Below are 26,553 nucleotides of genomic sequence, written 5' to 3' on the forward strand. Positions count from 1 at the left end.
GATGCAGCTGGGGCACTATTGCACCGGAGCGTTGCCGTGATGCCCACCACCCGCCAGCAGAGCAGTATCCGACACACCTGTACGGCAGGGGCTATCCCGGCCAGAAGTGGGAACGTGTGACTCCAAAACTGAAATTGTGAGTCCTTACAGCCTGGGATGAAGGAACCAAGCTGAAAATGGGGCAATTCCCACTTGATGTGTACCAGGACAAAAAATACCACTGAAAAAAATTGGAACAAATATTACTTGCATGTGAAACGCCTGAACTTTTAGACAGAACCCCCCACTGCAAAGTAAATTTCGCTTTCTCCCTGTAAGCCAGAGCAGGCAACCCAAAGCAGGCAGGTCTGACGGCCCCGACGCTGTGCCTCCTGCTCCAGCCGCGGCGGCGGCCGGGTGCCGGTGTAACTGCCAGCGCTGCTCCGCGCCACCACCGGGAAGGGGCCCGACGCCGAGGGGAGTGCGGCTGGCCCGGCAGGTACCGGCGCGGCCCGGCACCCCCGGCCCCGGGGCAGGGCGGCAGAGCTGCCGCCGCCGGAGCCGCGCTGGCCCTGACGGGAGGTGACCGAGTCACCCGGGCTCCAGCCGGCCTCGGGGCCCCGCAGGCGGCACGGCGGGGGCCTCCGCTGGCCACGCCGCGGGGCGAGCGCATCCACCGGCCCATGCCCCCCGAGTGAGCCGGGTGGCGGCCGGCGCCGCGCCCCCTCTCTGGCCCGGGCTGGGCGGCGGGCAGAGCGCCCTCTCCGGCCGGGGCGGGGCCGGGGCGCGGCCGGGGCGCGGCGGCCCGGGGCGGGCAGAGCGCCCTCGCCGGCCGGGGCGGGGCCGGGGCGCGGCGGGCCGGGGCGGGCAAAGCGCCCTACCCCGGCGCCGCCTCCTCCTCCCTAGCCCGGTCCCGCCGGCCCCTCCGCTCCTCGGCCGGCTCCGGCTGGGGCTCGGCGGCTGCCATTGGCTTAGCGGCCCCATCCGGGCACTCGGCGCAGCGCTGTTCCTCAGCCCAATCGTCCCAATATGGCGGAGGTGAGCGGGGAAAGCGGGCTGGGGCGCCGGGTGTTCGGCCGGCTCCCCGCGGGGCCCCGTCGCCGGCAGGCCCCCCGCGCCCGCCTCGACATCCCCGTAAGGCGCCTCTGGGGCGGTTCGGCGGTGCAGGGAGGCCGGCGGGGCGGCGGGGCGGCCGGCGGAGCTCCCGGCGCCGGGGCAGCGGGAGCCTGCGCGACTAGGCCGCACGGCGGGCGCCGCGCTGCGCGGGTGCCGAGTTCGCAGCCCGCGGGCGGCCGACAGGCCGCGGCCGGGCGCGGAGGGGGGCGCGGCCGGCGCGGCGCGGCCCCGGGGGGAGCGGGACGGGCCGGCGGAGCCGCCGCCGCAGCGCGGGCGATAGAGAAACGCCCGGCGGGAGGGAGGAGGAGCGAGCCCGGGGCTGGGAGCGGGGAAGAGGCGGTGGCCGGTCCGGCAGCCTCCGCCGCTGCCGGCCCCTGTCATGTCCCGGCTGGGGCCGGGCCCGGAGAGAGCGGGAGCGTCGGCCCGGCCGGGCGCGGCGCCTCGGGGGGCTTGTGCCGCCGGAGGAGGAGGGAAGGAGAGGGGCTGGCGGCGAGCGAGCGAGACGAGGAGGGGTGGGAGAGGGTGAACGGGATGGAGGGGACAGCGGGGCGGGACGCCGGGGCCGAGGCCGGTGGGGAGCGGCGGAAGGGGGCAGCCTCGGAGGCGGGGGGAAGGAGCGTGAACGAAGACCCCTGCCTGCTGCCGGGCCGGAGGGAGCCCGCCCTCACCTCGCTCTCTCTTCTCCCCGCAGGCTTCCTTTGGGAGTTCGAGCCCAGGTTCGTCCTCGCCCGGCTCCGGCACCCGGCCTGCCGTCCGCACACCACTCTCTTTCCTGCTCCTTCCCAAATTTATCTCCTCGTAGCTTTCCTAATGCCTGCCAGATTTTTAAGAAACGGAGATGTGCGCTGTGGAGTCCTTCCTTTAACTCCGGTTGCAGTTAGTAATTGGCTGCTCAGAACCCAAAATGAAAACAAAGTTTTGTAGCAATCTTAAGTCAGCATCTCAGTAAAGCCGTGTAACCTGGAGAAAGACTGTCTTGTTGCTGATAACTACAGGCTTGTGTAAATTTTTGACTTCTTGGTACTAACAGGAAATGTATAAAATCATAATCATAAGTAATTTTTAAGTCTTTAACTGCAGTTAAAGTTCTTTGGAATACTTTACACAAGCAAGCATAGTTAACATCAGCAGGGCTACCGCTGAAGAAGTTGTCTTTTTTTCTGTGTAACTGCCTTCCGCACTGGCTGTTTTTCATCTTTTTTAACTATTCTTATGAAATTTATTGAGCTTGTGTTTTTTAGTATGGTTTTGAATATCTTAAACGGGATGTTGAGCATTCAGAGGTACTAAAGAAGCGGGACTTTTTTTATCTGAAGTCTTGTGAGTGAAATAGGACTTCCACTTCAGTTACTTACATATAATGAGTTACAACGGTAATAAGGAGCAATAATCTTGAGCACAAATACATATAAATACATATTAGATTAAGGCAGTTGACACTTCCTTAAAATTGGATAAGGATGTGATGGCCAACAGCAGGAAAATCGGATGTGTAATGTCATTATTGTAATTGGAGTAGTGTTATCAGCTGTACTGAAAGGTCTGTGAGACCATAATATGAATAGTACATGAATAAAAAATGGTTTGGGCCTCAATATTTCTCAACATATATTAGGAACTTTAACAGTAAAGCCTTGAGTGAGCTAAACAGATAAAAGTGTACTGTAATTACGTGCATATAAGGAATTAACTCTTAGCATAATTGCTGAAAAATTAGTTAGAAGCATTAAGACTGAGAAGTGTTAGTATATACAACGGTCTCTTTTCAAGGCTGGAAGCAGTGCAAGGACGGATACTGCTTTATTTTTCTGAAGAGGATTTAAAATTTGTAGCTGTTAACTTCCAAAGTTCTGAAGAAGTTCTTCCATGGAAACAATTCTTACTAAACATTTTCTTTGCTGCTTGTAAGTCAACGATTGCAACAGAGCACTAGTATGTGAGAACTAGAAGGGGAAACAAGAAGTGAAAGAGAAATATCCTAATCTGTTTGTTTTCTCCTTCCTGGAAGCTGAAAAAAGTGAACGTTAAAGAAGAAAACAACTTTCTTATTCAGTGATTTTCGTTGTAGAACAGTGACTTTGAGGTGCAGAATATTTGCATCTTTAAAACTTGTTGAATCTACTGCTAACCTTTCTAACACTTGACAAAATGCACTTAACAGGACTTTTTTGATGACTTATCAGTGTCCTCTTGAGTAGGGAAAAAGCTTCTGTTAGACCATAGAGGTGTCACAATGGCTTGTTAATTAATGTGGTCCATTAGAAGCTTTTTGTTATTTCTGGTATGTTTTCCTCAGTGTTTCTTGGAACTCTGCTATGTTTATTCTTCCTTTCTAGATCAAGTGCTAAGAATTAAATTAGTTTTAATAAAAGATCCATCTGTGAGGCTAAAGTAATCTGAAGTGAGTCTCACTTTATTTTGCTGTTAGTAGGAAGCTGATTCACAACCTAAGTTAGCTGTTTACCAGTGGAAAAACTATGCTTATTACCATATAAGTCATGTAAATAGAATCGGAGTCTATAAATCAGGCTTGCAGCATCTGAAGTCTTGTTATGTGTGTGCTTTGTGCCTTCATGATGATTTCAAGATGTTTTGAACAATCTTTTATTTAGTGAAGTGTTAATTTGGGATTGTACTTTCTGAAACTCCGTTTTAGTAGTTGATGTAGCTCTCTCAAGTAGTTATACTGCAAGAGAAAAAACTGCACCTATTACTCAGATTATACAGAAAGGGAACATCAGATAAAACTGCTGAATGTGAAGTGGTTAGGAATTTGTTCCATTTATTCCACTGAGAGTTCTGAGCCTGTGTGTTAAAAAAAAACCAAACAAAACACATGCAACCATCATTTTTTCTGTCTTGTAGTTTCATATGTTGGCGTAAAAAAAAAAAAAAAAAATTACTCAGATTGTTTTTTTTTTTTTACAGTTGGCTCTTTATCATCTGAGGATCATGACTTTGACCCGTCTGCTGAAATGTTGGTACATGATTATGATGATGAGCGAACTCTTGAAGAAGAGGAAATGATGGAAGAAAGTAAGAATTTCGGCTCTGAAATTGAAGATTTAGAAAAGGTAAGAGTGTCTCTATCTCTCATAAATGTCCGTACATGTTGTAACTTCTCTAGGGAAAAGGATACTCAACCTTTTCCTCAGTTTGTATTGTATAATGCAGTTTCCTACAACATGCCTTTGCAGCTTGTTTAAAAACAGAAAAGAAAATCAGGTTTGGTTAAGATACAGCACTGCATTCCCACAAAAAGCCTGAACTTAGCTTCTCAAAGGAATTAGTGTTATGTTAAGTTCATATTCTTCCTTTTCATTTAGTAGTTCTTTCACTTAGCTAAAGAAACCACTGAGGCAGATTTTTGAGTCCTATCATCTAATATAGCTTATCACTTCTGATTTTTGTAAGTTCCTTAAGTTGAAACTGTATGTTTTGCATACTGTTGAGTGACAGCTAGCTGTATTTCATTCTGTTGGTCAGGTTTTGCTTTTCCAATATGCACACACAGTCCTGTTTTTTAGGCATGATGGATCACATTCGTTTACTATGTAAATGGTAGTTCTCTGTCATAGTTTCATCAGTTTGGCATTTGGTGGGTGTACAGAATGACCAGCATGCTCCTTGGCTTTTCCTATTCCATTTTACACTCTATAATTACATGTTTCTCCTGTTTACACTTCTTGTTCATCTGTGACAGTGCATCACCATTTTTTTAAACACCTGCTGAATGCTGAACACCCACAAACTGATGCTGCTTGCATTACTGTTTGGTGACCTGCTTACACCACTCAGCATAACTGCAGATCTTGGTCAACAGAGTTCCAGGAAAATGTAATTTTTAGCATTATATGTGAGGCTGTGTTTTTTGTAGTCCATGTAAAAACAAATTTTCTAAGTGTGGAGTTGACAGTATTCATACTCCTGTGTTTTTGGGTTTTGGTTTTTTTATTTGGTCCTGTTACCACTCCACAAAATTATCTTATTGCTTCTATAATAAAAGGAAGAAGAACTGAGAGCCACTCATCTGAAACACTTTATTACTTTAGGTCCCGATCCTGGAAAGACTTGGATATGAGTTTGTGTTTACCCATTGTGAAAAGTCTTTGCAGGACTAAGACCTTAGCTGACTAAAGAAAACAAGTAATTTAATCAGTGTATGAATTCAACAAGAAATTTTTAAAGGTAATATAACTTTTAAAGGTATAAATATTAGAAAATATTTTTAATATTGAATCAGGTAACTAAAAAAATCTCCACTGTTTATTGTTTTATTAATTGTATTAGGATGCAAGTATGATGAGACTAAAATCACTTAATCAGAAGCTGTTGAAAAAACAGGTTATAAATCAAGTGTTTGTCTTGATTTTTGCTTTCTGTCTTTCTCCTATTACCTTCTCAACAGTCATTATAAAATACATTGTGCAGGAGATGGAGGGGGGGGGCTTAAAAGTTGCTGTATTGATTTACTTTTCTGGGTTTTTGCACACTTGGAGCTGTAACTATGTAGGACTAAAGTCTTGGAAGGTTTTCTGCATTTCTCTCTTGTAGGGCAGTTGGTAATGTTTCTAGATTATCTTCTTTCTTGAAGAAATACAGGCAAATCATGCTCTAGAGTATGAATAAGATAAGGAGAATATTTTTAAGAATTACTCCTTAGTTTCATGCAGTAAACAGTTTTCTTCAATAGTTTGATGAGACTTCACTATATGCCGAGACATGGTTATGAATTATTTTCAATCCCGTGCCTGAAAATAGTGTTTATAATATTTATAATCAAGATTCCTGCTTTCAATTAAGTTTTTCTTTGTTTGTTTGTCAATTTTGGTCTTCAAAATATGTCTTATCCTTTTAAGCCTGAACTGTTTACAAGTATTTGGTAACTTGTTGAAATGTTTGTAAATCCTCTTGTATTAGGAAGGAAACATGCCATTGGAAGATTTACTGGCATTCTATGGCTATGAACCCACGATTCCAGTTATGGCAGGTTCCAGTGCAGATAGCTCTCCAAGTGAACTTGCAGATGAACTTCCAGATATGACTCTAGATAAAGTAAGTCGGAACTGTTTTCACCTTAATATGGTTTAAAAGCAGAAATCCAGGTGACCTTAAATTATATTTCACTATCTCTTGGTGTTAAAAAATACATACTTTTGTTAAATTCATTATACAATACTACTCTGAATTCACCCTTTTGCAAGGATATAGAGGATCTGATTCTAATTATAGTTATTGCACTTAAAAATGGATAGCAACTTTAGTGGCGCTATATTACCAGAAATGAGAAATGAAAAAGTGTTCTTCTAAAACACATCCAAAACCCTTTGAATAGGTGCAGTTTTTTGATTATGTCCAGAAGTCTTTATTCTGGCTTCCAACACACATCAAAACATTTGTGAATATCTTGAAAATGCACTCCTGAATGGTTTGGTGGTTTGCTTTCAAACATGTATCATTTGGAAAGGTTACAACTTTGTGGAGTGAGAGAGGGGTTTTATGTGCAGTGACTTGTGTTGCGTTGCTGATGTAAAAACCTGAAAGTTCAAGTTTTGTGATTTGCAAGCTAACTTTTGAGTTCTGAGATTTTAGTATGATTTGTTGTTACAAAGCATATGCAGCTAGTAGTTTGGATTCTAAGTATGTAGGTAGTAAGTATATGCCTTTTTTTTTTCTCTGAGTATGAGCTCCACAAAAAGTAGTGTATGATGATGGCTCTGCACATCTGATTCTCATTAGGATTCATGATTGTGTTGAGACTACGAAAGTGTAGTCAGCTTGTTGTCTAATACAGTTCTTTCCCTTCCTAACTCCTTTATGCGGAAGAGTTCAAATATGTCTGCTACTTGAAGGAAGTGTGCTTCTTCTTTCTTAATATCTTTGGTTTAAACTTACAGAAATACCATGTTTTTTGTGGTCTGGGAAGATAACAGGTTGTCTGTTATCTGTAACTGTCCTCTCAGCAAAAGTCTACAAAAGTGCCTGGCTGTTTGATTTTATTATTTAAAAAAAACAACCACAAACCCACCCCAAGTTTAAGAGGTAATAGCTTTTTAAAGCTTTTGTATAACTGTGATAGAAAGGAATGACGGAATTCTAAAGATTTGAGGCAGTTTTTACTGGCATTTTTCTTTGGAAGCAGTTGGAGGAACATCTGACATTGATGATTGCTGAAGTTACTTCTTGTGTGTTTATTTTAACAGAAGACAAACGGGAAATGAACCCCTGTGTTCAGCTCTGAAGTAAATGCTTATATTTGCTCTTAGATTTAGGAAGAGCAAACTTGCTTTTTAATTAAGGGAGTATGGTCTGCTAAATTCATTTGTGGTGAAGTAACTGATTTTAATTAATGGGACTTACAGTTTGCTGAATCTAAATGCTCACCAGTCTACTTAATAGTCAATCTGAGGTTTTATTTTTTTATTTTAATAATACAGGAGGAAATCGCTAAAGACCTCTTGTCAGGTGATGATGAAGAAACACAGTCCTCTGCTGATGACTTGACACCATCAGTTACTTCACATGAGGCTACTGACTTCTTTCCGCGGCCATTAAGATGTAGGAAACCTCCTTTTATAATAGTACTCAAAAAGTCTTAGCATTGTATATAGCTTCCGAGTTTAAAGTGTGAAAATTGAAGAGTAGTGCTGACTTTACCAGGAATTGAAAAACAGTGCTTTGCAGGATGCTGTACCATGAATATTGTCTTTGATTGGTATTGCTGATTACCTAAAATTTGGTACTATGCTCAAAGCATAAGTAAAAGTATTTTCTCGACAAATACTACATCAACTATTAATTATAAAGTTACTGTATTGGTGTCACCCTTAATGGTTTTCAATATGTTAGTGAATTACATGAATATGTAACTCATTCTCTGAAAGTAGTGTTACTCTACTGAAATACTTGCTGCTGTTTTTAAGCCAGTGACTCTTCCATGCAGCCTGTGGTTGTATATTGGGATGCAGTTTGCTTAAGATTATTTCCCTTCACACATTCAACACTTTTCTGTAGGACTTCATAGGGTGAGCCAAAGTGATTTTATATGGGATGGGACCTATAAACCCATGACCACCAAAAATCACTACCCATGGAGCTATGTTGGGAAAGACTTGAGAACCAGTGGTTCACTTACCCAACCTGGAGAAGATATTTCTCATTGCCTGTTGCAGCTTATTTGTTCACTGGTGTACTAGAGTTCGAGCAGTGTGGAGGACTTTTGTCACAGTTTTAATTTGGCAAGTATCTTAAGCTATTCCTGGGGGGTTTCATTCCTCTAGAGAAGGGGGACGATAAAGTGGGTCTGCTGCCTCAGTCATCAGCAATCAAAGCCCTGTGTGCATCATGGTGATTGTGTAATAGACATTTGTATGGAAGAGATACAAAACCCTTAAAAACTGTTACGCCCTTTTTTCAGTTAATTAACTTAACTAAGTAACTGAAACTTAAGCCCAAACTTGCTGGCACTTAAGTTAATGAATATGACACTGAAAGTGTGGCAGCTTTACAGAAAAAATGGTTAGCCTCTCATCTTAATAAGGGTTAAGAAACAGTCATGTTTGTTTTCAGCTATCATGGTTTTCTATCAGAATGGTACTTTCTCTATTAGAACTCTTGGCTGGACATCTTAGAATCAAATGTCCACCATTTCAGGGAGGGAGATGTCAGTTCTCTGTGCCGTTGGCAGTTTAATCTTCTTTTCTGGTCTCTGTCCATTTCTCAGATACTAAGATAACAAAAAGTTTTGAGATAAACGTGTCTAATGTATAACACAGGCTTTTTTATTAAATTTGCATCAATTGGAAAAAACAACTGGCTGTGATTATATAGGCATATTGTTATTTCATGCATTCAGGTTAGCTTCCTGCTTGCTACTTCTGGTTGTAGTAATGACTACAGAAGAAGAGCCCCAGCTCATACAGTCTTCTTGCATGCTGTCTCTGATGTTGACGATTCTGTTTAGTTGTGATGAAGCTACAGTTGCAACCCTATTTATGTTGTCTCTGAAGTTTAGGAATACGAAGTAGCTTCAGTTGTATCAGAACTGTAGATTCCATTCTGTTGGGGGATTATACAGCTATAAAAATAGAGTTACTTCAGAGCCTTGTACTACTGCATTCCAGATTCTGAAATGAGTTCTTATATAGAGTACTGTATTTGAATTGCTTGGAATGCTCTGCTGTAGTTCTTCCTACAGAAAGAAAGGTTAAAGAGGAACAAGCAGTCTTTTGCTGTCTTCTGCTTATTCCATTTTGTGTCTCTCATCTGTCTTCACTCCATGCTGAGGCAGCCTTGTTCAAGGAATGTTTTGAATGCCCATTAAAACTTCTGATGAAAGGTTTTAGTAGGCAATAAAGACATGCCTTCAAGTTTACTTTCTTTGTGATTAACCTGAGGCTAAGTCACAACCCTGAAAGTTTCTGAGTTTCTCGTACCTTTTCTGTAAGGTATAAGCTTTTATTGAAAGAATTGATGAAAAATTATCTCATTTCCTTTTGCCTGTTAGAAATATAGTAGGTGGTCTCAGCTGCTGTGTTGATAAATGTTTCACTTCAGCAGTATAAAAGTACCAGTGCCTTCTGACTTTGTGCTAGTTTGATAGAAGTATAGATTAACAGAATTCTGATAGAAATGTGAATCAACAGACTCATGATAAGTGTTTTCCAGAACAAAAGCAGGTTCTCATTTGAAAAGTAAATGATATTTTGTAGTTCTGTGTTTGAACTGAAAATTCTTCCTAGCTAAAAACAAACTTCTTTCATGTCTGAAGCAAACACTACGTGTGATGGAGATAAGGAATCAGAGGGCGAAGATGTAGAGGCAGACAATGGTAATTCATCTGAAGATTTGAGAAAGGTAATAATTATATCTTTTTAAAAAAATGTTAAAATTTTACTGTTAAGAAAAATGCAGTAAGATTTATAGCACATACCTACAATAGTACTGTAATTGTGGAATACTCTGTCAAATGCCAGGTTAAGGCATTTTTCGTCCTTCCATACACAAAATATTAAGTTAATACCTTTCTCTTTTCATTTTTTTTCCATCTTCAGGAGATAATGGTTGGTTCACAGTACCAGGCTGAAATTCCACCTTACGTTGGCAGATACAGTGATGATGAAAAGGGTAAGTTGTTCTCACTGTTTTGCTTTTTATTTTGCTTATACATAGCACTTGATTGATAAATATTACTTAAATTTCTAAGGTAAGTTCAGTGGCTTAGTTGAAGTCTCAGAGACCTTAAAAAAAAAAAAAAAAAGGGCACTAGAATATTGAAGTAGCACACCACATAATTATATCTCAGAAATATGATTCTTCAACTTTGAGAGGACATTCTCAAGAAAATGTTGGAGGGTGGGTTACAGTGTTAGTTCTGAAGTATCTAGTAATATTAGGAGGCCACAGACTATGAGTCAAGGAGTAAATACTTTCATCAGAGTATCATAATTGGGCTGTGAGCATGTAACTTAGTTTACACTGAAGATCTTCAAAATTGTATTTTTCTTTGCTTGTTTTTTAGATAGCACAACAATGTGGGTTACAAAATGGTTATGGAAAAGAAAGCAATAAACTATTTTAAATTGCCATAGCATGAGTAGATGATGTAGGTCCTGATACACTGTCTTTTAAAAAGATGTTTTCAGTATGATGTTATTCCAGTGTAAAATTAGGTTAAAATCTGCAGTTGTGCTAGAGTGAAAAAAACCCTATTTAACAGAGTTTTATTTTGTATCTTCAGAAACGTGTGCTGTGAGAAAAGTGTAGTACATACAGCTGTGGAATTCAAAAAGCAAATAAATTTGCTCGTGGGTGGCACATTTCACGGGGATTTTATTCTAATGAAGTATATAAAGTCATTTTATCATTACCAACTGCATACCAAACATTCTTCTCCACATTCAAAAATGGATGGAGCTGGAAGCATTAGCAAATGAACATCTCCTGTGTTGCTTAAGACACCTAGGGAAGTCTCCTGTTTTCTAAGAATCAAGCATGATGCTTACTGGTTGTAAGAAATGGAGGAGTAAGAATCAGATCTATCTGGATAGTCCTTTCACTGTTTACACATCTTGACTTCTCCTCAGCCAAGAACTAGAGAAGTGTAAGCATGTAAGCACATGCTTAAAATTACAAGATTGTTGGCAGCATTGTGATCTGTGATGTTTCTGATTGCCATGCTGTTGACAAATCCAGCTTTTTTAATTGCTTATCATGATGCCAATAACCAGAGGATGACTAGGATGGGGTTAGTCTGACAGTTTTCTCTGAAGTGAGCTGGTGCTAGAGAGAACCAGTGATGTGGCCAAGAGAAAAGAGGTACCTCTGGGATCAGAGAGCCTGAGGAGCTCCTCTTGAGATTATCAGTCATCCACTCCAGCAAGAAGTGCTGGGTTGCCTTGATTGATAAAGGAGGTTGAAACTGAGCATCAGCAGTGCTTGGAGAGGTTGGATGTGACTGTAAGGATGAAGGATTTTGCGAAGACTTTTCTGTACTCCCTAAAGAGTTTGTGATGGCAACCAGGGGCTTATGTTTCTGCTACACAGTCCCAGCTACCAGGATTGTGCTAGAAGGCAGTTCTGCACTGCTATAAGCTTTACACTTGTAATATGTCTGTTAGGAAGCTTTTTGTGTTCTTCAGCTATAGCAGAACTTTCAGAGAAGATGTAATTTTATTCCTCACCTTAGTTTAATGTTGTTTCATGTAGTTCTATGAGAGATTTGAGAATCATCTCTTCTACTGTAACAGCTACTGTGCTCACATGTTTGAATTGAGTAACTCTTAATTCTGTATTGCCAAGAGAGTACATGAAACATTATGTGCAGTGTTAATCACATCTATTGATCAGAGCAAAGGGTTTATAGTTTAATTTATAATTAAAACAAGTACAGACCGACAAAGGTGCAGGCCAACTCCTGCGTATTTCCAGTGTATTTCCAGTATATTTTCTTTCAAATAAGCTACTTAAGGGGAGCATACATGATTTTAGTGGACTATGAAGGAGGACTAGACATCCTGATTGCTTGTAAAGTATACAACATACAAGTTCTTAACAGTATTACCACATTGAGAGTTAGATTTGCATTCTGTTGAGTAATTTTTGGCAAGTTTTAGTTGAAAATTACCAACTAGTCACCACCTCTTCTTTTTGGGGGGGTGGGGCTTGTAACATTTGGAATATTAAAGTAATATCTTACACTTTTTTTACTGTAAACTAGTTTGTTTTTAAAACAGCTGAGTAAAACTGAATGGGTTTGCTAGTTTTTTTATATTAAGATGATAAATACATATGCGTAATTTTACTTGAATCATCTAGCTGTCAACAAGCTCCTCTGTAAAGACTCTTTGTCATAGAGTTCAGTCAGTTATCCTCATGGAACCTGAATCTCTTTACCATGTCACGCTGCAGAGTCTGTCTCTTAACTGAAGCTTTTGGGGAAAAAGTGAGCTGCAGCTTAAAATTGGTGTGATGGTGCTTGATTTGATTACTTCTGTGTTCACGTTCTTCGTCTTTCTGAAATAGCTTGTAATATTACAGCCTTAAAAATGGCCCACCTGGTGTTAATGGGTTTCTGTTTTAACAGCTTATGAAAATGAAGACCATTTACTTTGGAAACCTGACGTGATCTCAGAAAGTAAAGTTAAAGAATACCTTTTTGAAACCTCCTTAAGAACAGGAAATGAAAAAATGATTGGCAGAATTCCTGAAGGACTACATACACGGGACAATGAACAAGTATGTTTTATATCCTGTTCCATTTGTGACACATTGCTTTGCAATTAACATGTGTTCTCTTTGCCTTGTATTACAAAGGCAGAAATACTAAATTTCTTTATTTTTTTTTAATTAGGTGTTATTGGGGTGAGGATCTTATTTGTAGTTGTAAGCACATGCTTAAAATTACAAGATTGTTGGCAGCGTTGTGATCTGTGATGTTTCTGATTGCCATGCTGTTGACAAATCCAGCTTTTTTAATTGCTTATCATGATTTAATTTTTTTTTAATTAAGCGTTGCCTCAACTTTTGGATGTTTTTGCTTTTGGTTGTTACTTTAATATTTGTGTCATGTATGAAGAGAAATCCTCTTTTTACATTAGATATGCTTACTGAAAGGCTACCTCTAGAGGTCTAGATCAGATATTTACAAATTTGGACTCTTTCTAAAGACTTTTCTATTTTATAGGCGCTGTATGAACTTCTTAAAAGTAGCCATAATATTAAAGAAGCAATTGAGAGATACTGCTCAAATGGAAAGGCATCTCAGGGTAAGAGAGGGTACCTGTTTTTTCAGAGATGTGTGTTTGGGACAGGGAGTGGGGGAAAGAGTGGAAAAAGTTATGTGGAAAAACCTTGACTAAGAATCAGATTGATGAACACATCCCTTTCTATGAAGTCTTTATCACAGATTAGATATCATCTGGCTGTTGACCTGTTGGAAATTCCTGCTAGAGAAGTTTGCAACTTGTGTAATGATTGAAGGAAGCTTTTGACCTTACCTTCTTTCCTCCATTGCTGTGTTAATAATAGCACAGACTGAGGAGAGGGGTGGGGGGAGCGATAATTTTGCTCCCATAAGACAGTTCTCACCCATATTACAGTATCTTTTTGAGATCACAATCAGTTATAATTTGATGACATTTATACCAAAATCAGGATAACATAGCTGGCTGTATAAATAAGCCCCATTCTCTTCCTCACTTGCTAATGTTGTGCTCTACCAACCTTCTCATTCTACCATATTGTTTCATAGGTCTTTGTTAGAGTGTGGAGATCTTTGCTTAAGTTTACAGTGGAAAATGAGCTTCCATCTTGTTTGTTCCTAACTTTGTTACTCCCTTAAATAAAAATCAGAGTTTATCATTTAGGAAAGACAGTTCTTTGTCCTGTATTTTAACATACATGTTGCATAAAGCAGAAATGGAGTTTGAGCAGATATTCCCTACTCAGAATTGGATCCAAAGGGAGCTTGAGTGTTTATGAGTTAGGTGCTATGAAAGCTAAGCGTCTGAGGTAAAGCTGAAGGACTGTCAGAGCAGTGCTTCAGGGAGCTCAGGTACAAGAAGAGATTGTGTAGACCTAACCAATACGGAAGTATCAATTGTAGAGCTGTATCCTAAAACCCACACCTCTCTGGGATTCAGCCATCTGTTTGGGGTTTGAAAAATATCTCTGCCCATTCATGGTTCAGAGCCCAAAATTCTATCCGAAGGACTAGTACTCATGCTCCTCTGCTGCCGCAAGTCAGGTGGAACTTCTTACATACTCATTAAGGATCATAAAGGATGATAACACTCAGTGCCTGTCTCTTAGAGTAACCATTATGCTATGATCCACCCTACCTGCTGAAGTTCACTGCTATTTTCCAAGATGAGAATTAAAAATGCCTGAAGGAGGCTGTGACCAATGGGAAGCCTGTGCTGGAGCAGGTTCTTGGCAGGACGTGTGGCCCTGTGGGGGACCCATGTGGGAGCAGTCTATTCCTGAAGGACTGCACCCTGTGGAAGGGACACACACGGGAACTGTATGAGAAGAACCGCAGCGTGTGGGAAGGACTCACACTGGAGAAGTTCATGGAGAACTGTCTCCAGTGGGAGGGACCCCACACTGGAGCAGGGGAAGAGTGTGAGGAGGAAGAAGCAGCAGAAACAACATGTGATGAACTGACCGTAACCCCCAGTCCCCGTACCCCTGCGTCACTTGGGAGGTGGTAGAGAAATCAGGAATTGTTAAGCCTGGGAAGAAGAAAGGGGTGGGGGGAAGGTGTTTTTCTGATTTGAATGGTAGTAAATTAAATTTCCCCAAGTTGAATCTGTTTTGCCGGTGACAATAACTGCTGAGTGATCGCTCCCTGTCCTTATCTCGGTGCATGAGCCTTTTGTTACATTTTCTTTCCCCCGTCTGGTTGAGGAGGGGTGTAATAGAGTGGTTTTGGTGGGCACCTGGCGTCGAGCCAGGGTCACATCACCACAGGGGCTACATTGAATTCTGATTCATCTAGTTCACTCTTACTGCTAAATTCTTCACTGGGGTCCTGCCAAATATCTCTGTCCCTGTCTTCCAGGGAAATCATTGGCTTACAAGTTTTTACAGGATCTGGAGGGATTTGGAACCATGAGTTTATCATCTACCTTCCTGCGTTTTTCTGTTTCCTCCCCCAGTTGTTTAAGCAATTAGTCTATTCACAGAGGTAGCAGCATTTCTTATCTTTTTCTTTGTTTCTTTGTTCAACCTCATCTTGTAACATTCTCATTTCTTGTTCTTCGCAGTCCTTATACTGATATGCAGCTCCTAAACACCTCTTCAATATCTTGTATGTTATTATTACTTCAGTTTCCCTCTCACAAGGTTCAACTGTTCTTTTATCTTATTCCAATTATCCTGTTTTTCATGCACCCAGTCATCTGAAAATTTCAGTGAAGGGTTAACTCTGTGTCTCCGTAAGGAGTCAGTGATTGAATCTGCCATCCTGCCAACTTCTCCAATTGTTGTCGCAGGTGAATTATTAAGAAAAGCCATTGTTATGGTGTTAATGAAAAGGTTTTATTAACAATTAAATGATCAAATTATAGTTAATTTATTATTGGTAATTAAATTTTAATTAATAATGGAATAGCAATTAAACAGTGCTTTAACAGTGATTAACAATAATTAATAATTAGGTGGTGGTCAAACACATACTACTTACTGCTGTTCTAATAATTAAACTATAGCTTGATACATACAGATATTGCTAGCATAGAATATACTTTTAGGCTTAATGTAAAATGCCACTTACCTTTTTAATAGCCATCAGGTGCCAGGTGAGGGATGTCTCAGCCCTGAAGGGTAGCCCTGAGACGTGTCCCTTCCCTGCTCAAGGGCAGATCACATCTGTTCAGCCTGCTTCTGTACAGGAGAACTCAATGGGCTTGAGGGTGGCTACAGGTATTTGTAGTGTAAAGTGACTGATTTGTAGTCAACTCCCACTGTGGTGTACGTGCAGGTGTGCAGCTGTAGCAGTTTTGTGTGGTCCCTGCTCAGGCCGGTACTGTTAGCTCCTGATAAGACATGGCCTAGTAGGCTTCGTAACTCCTGAGAAGATACGGCCTAGCACAGTTCTCTCTGTTTGCACAGCAGAGCTGATCTCAGCCAGGCCTTCTTTTTGGTGATGGCTGAATTGAAGTACTGCTCACTTGGTCAAACCTGGGACATCTGTCATAACAGATTTTTCCTTCACTCTTTTTCTGACAACTACTGTTCTTTGTATCCTATGTGAGAAGAAATACTCAGAAAAATTATCTCACTTTATACTTCAGTGACGTTATCATACCTTGCTTTTTGATGACAAACTTCTCCAGAAATAATAGACCTTTTTAATGTCCTTTGCCCTCAAGGATGAAAGATTTCAGAAATCAAACTCTTGTATCATTTGTTATGAAGAAAAGTGTTAGATTTTGGGTAGGATATCTATACAGTAAAGGAAATAACATGGATATAAATAATTATTTTTTTAGAATGCATTCGAATTTTCATCCATTAGCAACAAATACTTTAATTCTTTGTAAAAGGTTAGTGAGTGAAATCAAGTTTATTGTGCTACTTTTGTAATTCTCTAGAAGAGATGACAGCATGGACAGAAGAAGAATGCAGAAGCTTTGAACATGCACTTCTGATTTATGGAAAAGACTTCCATCTCATACAGAAAAACAAGGTTAGTATTTTACAGTTAAGAAGAAGAATTGGTAGATGATATGATGCTGAAAATTGTTAAAGCAATACATTTGTCATAAGCTATGCAGAAGAGTAAAGTAAGGACCAACATACTAAAAACCACCTTGGCATTTTTGTGCTCATTTGTCCTCAGATGTCACTGGAAAAGCTAGGCATTGTGAGATGTGTCAATGTATTCTCTCTGAAATCAACTTACGTTGACATTACTCCCAGTTATGCATTTATATTATAATTCAGTTTAAATGTGTGCTTCTCCTAGAACTACAGTATTTCCATACCATGGCTGTGGGAGGGGAAAATATGTATTTACTTAACTTATTTTTGTCACCAGGAAGGTGTAAGTTTACAGGAACAGGCTTAGTTTGTTGTGTTTTCAGAAGTGTAGTTATCCATCAGTACTCAGTTTTCTGGCCAGTGGAGGAGTTCTAATCTTGATCTGGATTGTTTCTGATTGACTCCTCTGTGCCTGAAGATTAGTGATTTTTTTAATTTTTTTTTTTTAAATCAAAAAGCAACAGTTGACAAATATGGATGTTTCCAGATTTCCTGCATATCTCCTTTTTGCTTTAATACCACCTTGGAGGTTTTTTCTTCAGGAGTCCGGTGTTTTTATTGTATTTCTGCTAAACTTCATAGAGTTATGGTTGCTGTTCAAAAACAGTCAGCTAGTCCTGCTCAGTACCTGCTTTTAACCTGTCCTAAACAATGTTTGGGTTCTTCAGATTTTAAATGGACCTTACCAATAAACAGTAAGTCGTCGGAGATGCAAAGAAATAATTTAAAAATATTTTTTCCAACACACAACAAAGTATGTGGGTTGTTGTATTTGTTGCTACGGACCAGCATCTGTCTAAGAAGTCCACTGGGTTTTTTTTCCAGATAATGGCAGAAAGTCTAGGGAAAGTTTTGGGACCCAGCATAAGCTGATGTCACTTGTATATGGAAAGTGTCAGCTAGACATGATTTAGTGCATGGAGAAATTTAGCAAGAGATGTTTCCTTATCACTGTACTGCAAAGGGTTGTTAACTGGGACTTTATATACTAGCATATGGACATCCATTCATTTCTTCACCTGCTTGGTATGTTTGTGTCTACTACACCTAAGGCACTTTGGATTTGCCTCTGATCTTGCTATAAGTTTTATTAAGCTTAACTATAGTTTACTGCCAGACTGTATCTGGATAGATTTGTATATGATAGTTGTAAAACTTAAACTGGAACTGTGGGCTGATGATTATGTGAAATGTTTCTGCATCTAAAAACAGATACAGTCTATTGTGAGTATAGGTAGAAGTAATTACTTTTTCTCCAAGAATCTGACTTCACATAGCAACCTCCATTTTGGGGGAAGAGACAAAGACTTAACATAGATCAGAATGGGTCTTTTGAGTCCTTTATACCTTCTCAATAAGACTATAATTTTATTTTGATCTTTAAGCATTTACTGTTGTGATTATCTGTTGTCAAAGCCTCCACAGTTCTGGACTACCCAAAAGTACCCAAGGTCTTTTCTGTTTTGCTTCTTATAGGTCATTGATTTGCTCAGCTTTCTCCATCTTAAGAGAGAGTCTATTGCGTAGTTTAAAAAATTGATATATATAATTATATATATATATATAAATGCTTCAACGTAGGTACGGTTTCAGTCTAGTTTTACAAAAGCCAGTAAAGCATACAGTAGAACAAATTTAATACTTACTTGAAACTATAGATCTGTTTGAAGTCTCCTAATTTAATTGCCTGGTGCCAGATACTACTAGAATGCAGGAATGGGAGCTGGGCAGATGACAAAACATAAGGGTTTACACTGATACTGTCAGTTCTTCTTGCCATCTTTTAGGTAAGAACCAGAACAGTTCCTGAGTGTGTGGCTTTCTATTACATGTGGAAAAAGTCAGAACGTTATGATTACTTTGCTCAGCAAACAAGATTTGGAAAGAAGAGATACAACCATCATCCAGGAGTTACGTAAGTAAAACATTCTTGGAATATGTTTTCTGTTGCAAATCATAAATGTGGAAGATACTTCTCTTCCTTTTCCTTTTCCTTCTATCATTGCAGCATAATGCTGCAGTGGCTATGGCAACTAAAATTAAATCCATCATAATTTTTAGGCCTTCTTTTCAGTTAAATAATATTTATGGATGCAATATTCTTTTAGGGACTACATGGATCGTTTGGTAGATGAAGCAGAAGCCCTTGGGGGAGCAGTGCATTCTTCAGCCTTAACATCTAATAGTCGAACAGAAACCATTCCTGATCAACAGCTAAGCATTCTGAACTCTATCACTGCCAATGAGTTGACAGGTAAATCAAGAAAAAAAACCCACCTTTTTGTTGTAACTATGTAAACAGCTATTTCATTTGCATTTGTCTTCATCTTTTTTTCAGCATTGACAAACAGTGTAGCTACAGTCTGCCACACTTCAGATGTGAACTGCCTCGATGACGCCTTTCCCTCTATGGACAGCTTACCCCGAGCACCAGTTAATCACGTGCCTGTTGGAACAGAAGAATTGCTTAACTTACCTAGCAATGGTGAAAGTGATTGTTTTAATTTATTTGAGACCGGCTTTTATCATTCAGAGCTAAACCCAATAAACATGTGCAGTGAGGAGACAGAAAGACCTGCAAAGAGATTGAAAATGGGAATTGCTGTCCCAGAATCTTTCATGAATGATGTCTCTGTAAATAACCTTGGTGTGGACTTTGAGAACCACACACACCATATTACCAGTGCCAAAATGGCTGTTTCAGTGGCTGACTTCAGCAGTCTATCTGCAAATGAGACAAATGGTTTTATCAATACCCACACTCTTCACCAACATGCAGCCCTTCACTCAGAATGACTGTGGAAAACAAACAATGGGTACTTTATGCAGTAGTAGTAAACTTGATGGGAGCTATCAGGTTTGCTTAGTCTTTCACTGGAAGTTTGAACTTTATGACATCAGTGATGTCTTTGTATGTATAGAACTGTATCTTGATTTATCAAGAGTAATTTCGTTTTTCAGTCCATAAATGTGGAAATGTCATAGGTTATTTGGCAGAGTTTGGGACTAAGAGAACTCTGTGGTGCAGCTTTAAGCTCTGCTTCCATGTTTTTTTAAAGCCTGTAGACGGAGGCCACCATTTCAAAACCAGCACAGAAGTTCTGAACGGATTGGAGTGACTTTAGTCTAAGTTACTTTTGCCGTAACAGATGCAGTGGAATAACAATGTTTACAGGTACCGATCCCGATCCCTGCTCAATGTAGCATTTGTTTTGTTTTGTTTTTCTTTCTTATAAAGGCAGGGATGGATTTCTTTAATTTAAACTGCACAAACATACAAGGATGTTTTTTAAATGGAACCTTCTCTCATGTGATACTAAACTAGAGCACTTCAGTTTACAAAACAGCAAGTTCATCTTGGCGGAAGCTAGCACAAGGGACTTAACATGAGCAAAGTGTGAAGACCTACACTTCGATGCTGTTGCAAAATTACAGGCCATGGCTACCTTATACAGAAGTAATTATGCTGCCATAGGTGTCTGTGTACTTCAAACTTCCTTACCGGCTTAAGCAGATACGTTTTAGGCTATATTGTGTTTGGATGGGTTTTGTCCACAACTTGGAAGACTAATGTAATCATGTACCTTAACTTTCCTAAGGCAGGTGGTGTTTTATAAAGCTACAGTCTGCACAGCTTAGGATTTACTGCTAAACAGACAGTCTACTTTTGGAAGACATCTTAAATTGTTTGGAGCACTGCAGTTCAAAGTGTTACAGTTTGAGGGATGATCTAGTTTATATAGGAATAGTAGAACCTTGAAGTATGTATTTGAAACTTTTTCTTTAGTGTGGATGGCATTTTTTTGTTTTGGCAAGTAATTGGCTCAAAAATAGGACATCACTACCTTGGTTAAATAGGAAAAGATGAGTAAAAATGTTTCCCATAAAAGGAACTTTTTGACTTCAGTGATTTTTTTTTTTTTTATTTTATTTTGAACATTGAGTGCAATTTAGCCATCCAGGAAGTTTGTCTTGCAAATGTTTATTCTTAAATTCTTACAGGAGAGTCAAACCAAACATATATTGGCTTGTAACATAGTGTAGTATACAACTTGTAGGGTTTTTTGATGAGAATCTGGATCTTACTTCAGTAGGATTACCCCTTTTCCTCCATGCTTTTTTCTTTGCACTGTTTGTATTACAAATTTAATTGCCACTAGTTTGTTTTCATTATTCAAGTGATTAAGCTTGCGTTGTTGATATTTGTAATAGTTGCTTCAAGGTTATGTTGAGTAATTAGAAAGTAGTGACTTTAATATTTGAAAGGGAAGAGGGTATTTATTATGCATACTGTGAACTGCATTGATATCCTGAGTTTCGGATATCCTGAGTTTCGGATGCAGCGTATGGAGTTTTCTTTACAGCATTGTGATGAAGATTGCTTTGAGGTGTTTATGCAATAGCACATTTACCATATTAAAAACAAATAGTTTAGCACAGTGGACAAAAGTAGAAGTAATTTTGTAATCAGTTCTTAACTTGCACATCTGAAATATGTAACTTTAGTAAGTACACAGTAAATAACGGGTAGCCGTGGCCCTGTGTTGTACGCTGACATTTTTAGCCAAGTTGTCAGCTTCTTGTTGCTGTGTTTTGTGCTGAACTTTGTACCTTGTTTTTTTGTTTATGAATCAACACATTTTATGTAATTTTGTAAAATACTGGCCATAATTCTCCATTGTTATGCATTCAAGTTTATCTATGGGTTTACAGTGAGTGGCTGGTCTGTATAAAAATCGTTATACAAAGATGACTGAATGCTTATACCAGTTGCACTTAAATGAACATGCCCATTCTTATTAGCTGATGCAGTAATATATTCAGTTTATCTATGCATTGCTGGGCTCGTAATGTAGACAGAGACTTGTCTAAGGTTTGGGTTGTCAGCAAGTTGAATGGACACTTTAGTTATTTAATAAAGACTTTTGACCAAAATTCAGAAAATGATATGAGAGAAAAATGAATTCCAGCTAGTCTAATAGATTTTTAAATGCTGATCTTATTTAGCCGGTTGGCTAGCTAGCTGGTATCGTTTACTTTTAATTCCTTGTTAAAATGAGGCAATAATTTGCAAGATTTTGTAAATATGTAAATTCTTCATATCTTTTTAGATATCTATTTCAATATTTTCTGACTACTTCTGTGTATAGTAACATTTTTGTGCATGCTTGATGTGACATTCATAAATTTGTACCACTATGACTTTATCCATGTAAAATAGCTTATTTATTGAACTTTCTTTTGAAAGCTGGACTTACTTATTTTTCTCTCAGTTTAAACATTTAAATGGAGAACTTGTTACTGTTTATTAAAAGAATTGCGTTTTGAAAGTCAGCATGAAGATAACTGAATTGCAGCCATATGAAGAAATTACATTGCCTTGATTCTTAGATGGTGAAGCACAATTCTTGTAACAAACTGTGATGAATTCTTTGTTCTTTGCCATGCTTTTTCTTCATACAAAACAAACCAAAAAATCCATAATGGGCAATTGCAGTGTTGGGTAAATGTATCCTTTTTATGTACAGGGAATCTAAAGAGGGTAGCCAATTCATTTAGAAGTGTAACTGGTGCTGTGATTATAGCAATACTTTTACTTTGATTAGTCATACATCATCTTCTCATGCTAGTTTTTTAAATGTTTAGTTTTCCTCTTGTCATGGTCAAACTGCGGAATTTACTTGAAGGGTGTACAATACTGTTTGAAGAATACTAAATTGTATACAATTAGGTCAATGAATTGTGCAATTTTTTTGATTTCTAAAATTGAGGGTCAAAAGTATAGGAAAACTTCAGATCAAGTAGGACATAGTGATGCTACTTAATTTAACCAAAGTCTCTAGTGGATATTTCAGCTTTGAATGTAAACTAATGGATAAACTGACCAACGGGGACACTATTTGCCCAGTATTACAAGCACATTTGTCTACAGACAGGGAAACTAAATACAGTAATTTATAAAATAATGACAAGGTTACTATTTTTTTTATTCCTGTTTTTCATTGAAAGAAGGAGGAAGATAATATCAATTGTAAAATACAGTAGGAATGGTTATAGTCCTCCTAATAAAATGGAGATTCCAGTTGTTCTCAGTTCAAAGTAAGTACCCTGTGCATAACAACAAATCTAGTGACAATCGGAACATGTTTTAGTATCAGATGTTCAAGAGGAAGTCGCTATTGTTGCATTTGATTTAATATTTGTACATAAACACTGATTTTACTGAGCATTATTTTGTATTTGTTGTACTTTAATACCTGGTGTACAGTTCCAGAAATAAATGTCTGGAAACCTTTCTTTACTTGTAAAGCTTTTCATGCATCTACAGTATTTTTGCTACATCAGTTTCTGAAATATTAGCTGTAACTGAACACAGTTTAAGAACTTCGGGTGCCACTAAAGTGCATGCTACCACATTACCTAATGTTGCATAAGTTGAGTGAAAAATGCAGCATGCAGCAATGCAGGTAAAATAGTAATAATTTCCGTCAACATTAAAACACTATGGCTTAAGTATAGCAAAGTCTTAGACGGGATGTAGAACTTAGCTTTGGAGTAACGCATCACAGCAGTATAACCCAGTATTCGAACTGCATGGTGAGCTGTGGGCAACACATTCCTGTTTTGTGGTGTAAGAAAATGCCCAGATCCTTAAATCCATGTCAGGCTAGATTACAGGTGTGAATACAGAAATTTTATTTGGCTTAGGCCTTAATGCTGAAGATAAACTATTTGAAAGGCTTTTTGTCTTGATTTTTCTTTCCCTCAAAAAATGAGCACTGATCTTGGACCCTGAAAAGCATTGCATTGCTTCTAAGATCTTATGTACTAATTCTGTCAAAGGCCATGTTTAGTTAGTGCTGTGCTTCCCTAGGCGCAGCGTGCTTGGTTTTGCACAATAAAACTTTGGGTAAATAAATTATTTTTTAATGAGGAAGGAGAGCAAGCTGATACAATTCTGAACAGCAAAGTGGTAATTTTCCAAGTAATGTAATGAGCTTTGCTTCCCCTGATGAGAGATGCAGATTAAGTGTCTTTGTAATGACGTTTGATACAAGGTGCAAGATGGTACCTATCTAAAACTCTTGTGACAAGCTGCACCAACCTTTTCCTAGTTGTTTATAGCATAAAGATCAATGTTGGAACAAATCATAATGACTGATCCCATCTACTCCTTTCTTGGTTTGACACAATCATTAGCCTTATGATGCTGGAGACTTAAGAATAGTTTTACTTAGTGTATGTATGATGCGAACCTCTCCCAGCAACTCAGTAGTTACTCATATTTCCATTAAAGCGATCTCAGGACACAACTGCTTCTGCCACAAAAAGATAGGCAGCCCCTGAGGGCCTTATGGTGCTTGGCTATTCAGTGCCAAAGTCCTTGGTCTGCCCACACAATGGGAGGCAGCAAAGACCGGGAGACTAAAACTGGTCTTCAGATCAGTTTACTAAAACACTTCTTAGTAGTACTTGGATTTCCCTTCATGCACTGTAGGGAACAGCAGTTCAGAACTCTGTCCTGGTTTCAGCTGGGGTGCAGTGCTGTGTGTTGGATCTGGTGTGAGTGATGCTTTTAGTTTTTGCTAAAGTAGTGTTTATGTGAAGTCAAGGGCTTTTCACTTTCTCAGGCCCTGCCAGCGGAAGGGCTGGAGGGCTGTAAGAAGCTGGGAGGAGACATGGCCAGGACAGGTGACCCAAACTGACAGCAGGGATATTCCATACCATATGACATCATTTCAGTATATAAAGCCGGGGGAAGAAGGAGGAAGGGGGCATGTTTGGAGTGCTGGTGTTTGTTTTCACTGTTGCCCGTGATGGAGCCCTGCTACACTGGGGGTGGCTGAACCCCTGCCTGCCCATGGGAAGCGGTGAATGAATTCCGTGCTTTGCCTTGCTTGTGTGCGTGCCTTTTGCTTTACCCATTGAACTGTCTTTATCTCAACCCACGAGTTTTCTCGCTTTCACCCTTCTGATTCTCTCCCTCCATCCCACGGCGAGAGGCAGTGAGCAGCTGTGTGGGGCTTAGTTGCCGGCCAGAGTTAAACCATGACAAGCTCCCAGCAGATCTTGGCCCTCCGATATGAAGGCGCTGTCCTGGCAGCCTTTGAGCAGTGGCGAAGCTGTGGGCTGCCCGTCCCTGCCTGCTCCCTTGCCTTCGTGCTGGCCCATGTCCGCCTGCTGCGCAAACAGATCTGGTGCAGCTCATTGCCTTGGCAGAAGAACATTGCTCCTTTTTTCTGCAGTTATTGACTCTGTTTTCTGCGTTGCCAGGTGAGCTCTGGAACTAGCACGAAGGAGGAGCACGTAGCCACGGAGCAGAGCAGCCCAGCAGGCAATGAGGAGCTGTTGGGTGAGCACAGATCACCTTCATTCACAAAATAAGTGTCTTAAAGCATGGCTTCATAAGGTTCAGCAAGTCAAATTAGCAACTTGCGGTGACCCTCTGTGAACTGTTTCAGCTCGCTGCAACAGCAGAAAATGAGCGAGAAAGCTTGGGGTTGTTGTTGGTGGTGTTGCCATGCTTTAGCAAGTCCGATCAGCTCGTGATAGGGTCTGAGGAGCAGTGGCCAGGAAGGAGTGGTGGCTCTAGAGCAAGGGAGGAGGGATGGAGGAGCAGCAGCATTTACCATACTCACACCTTTCCCTCTCCTCCTACTGGAGTGCCAAGGGAGCTGCCTGGGGAGCTGTAGTCCCTACACCAGTCCCACTTAGATCTATGTATGCCTGTATAGAAACATACCTGTGTATGAACGTATATATACATACATGCATATGAATATATATACACACAAGCATACCCTTCAGTAGTTGAACAGATCATATTTTTTTCAGTGCCTGACAAACTCATTCTCAGTCTTTCCAAATCAGAAGTACCACAGCAGGGAGAGGTGGTCTGCCTTGATCACGTTCTCCATGGCCACACGCAGTGGTGATGGGTAAAACAGCTCCAAAACCCTGAGGGAAGAGTGGCCTCTGAGCTGCCACCAGCTGCCCTGAGCCCAGCCCTTCAGGGTGGACTCCCCAGGTGGACAGGCAAGTGTGCTAACCAGGAAGGCTGACACGGGCTATTTCATGTCCATCTAGTCTAAGATACTTAAGAGTCTTGATTACTGAGTACTTCAGCAGCTTGATTACGAATTGCTTTTTTCAAGTGAGTTTCCAATTCTTGTGCTGACCCCTTGCGGCTTCTTCCCCCAGCAGACACATCCATCTCCTGCTGTGGGCCGTATCTCTATTCTTGCTGGGAGCCTGCAACATGCCTGTAAAGTTCGTTAGCTCAGCTCTTCATCTTTTAAGCACCTCTCTTCTCCTGCCATGCTGCATCAACAGGGATTCCAGCTGACAACTCAGTCTCCTGGAGAACTGCACTCAGCTGTTACCACCAGCTTCACCTTTTGAGCTAAGCAGTCAAAAGTCAGAGCCTTGCAGACCAGTTTTCTTCAGAAGAGCCTGGTGAGACCAGCTGGGTGTCTCTTGATGCAATCACATTTATTCCAAAATCTGATTTCACCATCTAAAGAGCAGCAGTTGACCCTCAGCATTTCCGCATCAATACTGTAGTGTCAAGGGCCCCATCCTCATGCCTCTGCTGAGGAGGCACACGGGTTCAGCCCAACCTGCTAAGCTTCTCAGCCCTTCAGGCTCCCAGGACTACCAGGACATTTACCACAGGGGTAAGGAGTTTGGGTG

At 40.4% G+C, this 26,553-nt stretch overlaps 1 protein-coding gene across 4 annotated transcripts; it reads left to right on the forward strand.

Moving 5' to 3' along the window:
* Positions 1–858: 858 nt before the first annotated feature.
* MIER3 (MIER family member 3) lies at positions 859–23,156 on the forward strand. 4 transcript variants are annotated; one of them, XM_055791239.1, is made up of 13 exons: positions 859–1,017; positions 1,787–1,811; positions 4,024–4,169; positions 6,016–6,150; positions 7,533–7,653; positions 9,866–9,951; positions 10,149–10,221; positions 12,680–12,831; positions 13,280–13,361; positions 16,695–16,786; positions 18,648–18,775; positions 18,969–19,114; positions 19,199–23,156. In XM_055791239.1, the coding sequence occupies exons 1-13, from the start codon at positions 1,009–1,011 to the stop codon at positions 19,654–19,656; spliced, it is 1,653 nt and encodes a 550-aa protein (XP_055647214.1). In that variant the 5' UTR covers positions 859–1,008; the 3' UTR covers positions 19,657–23,156. The 4 variants fall into 4 exon arrangements, with proteins under 4 accessions (XP_055647214.1, XP_055647213.1, XP_027649108.1 ...); XM_055791238.1 differs by having other exon boundaries at positions 860–1,017; positions 16,692–16,786; XM_027793307.2 differs by lacking the exons at positions 859–1,017; positions 1,787–1,811 and adding an exon at positions 1,902–2,999 and having other exon boundaries at positions 16,692–16,786.
* The last annotated feature ends 3,397 nt before the right edge of the window (positions 23,157–26,553 follow it).

The sequence above is a fragment of the Falco peregrinus genome, chromosome Z (assembly GCF_023634155.1).
Source record: "Falco peregrinus isolate bFalPer1 chromosome Z, bFalPer1.pri, whole genome shotgun sequence".
In the NCBI taxonomy this organism is placed as follows: Eukaryota; Metazoa; Chordata; class Aves; order Falconiformes; family Falconidae; genus Falco; species Falco peregrinus.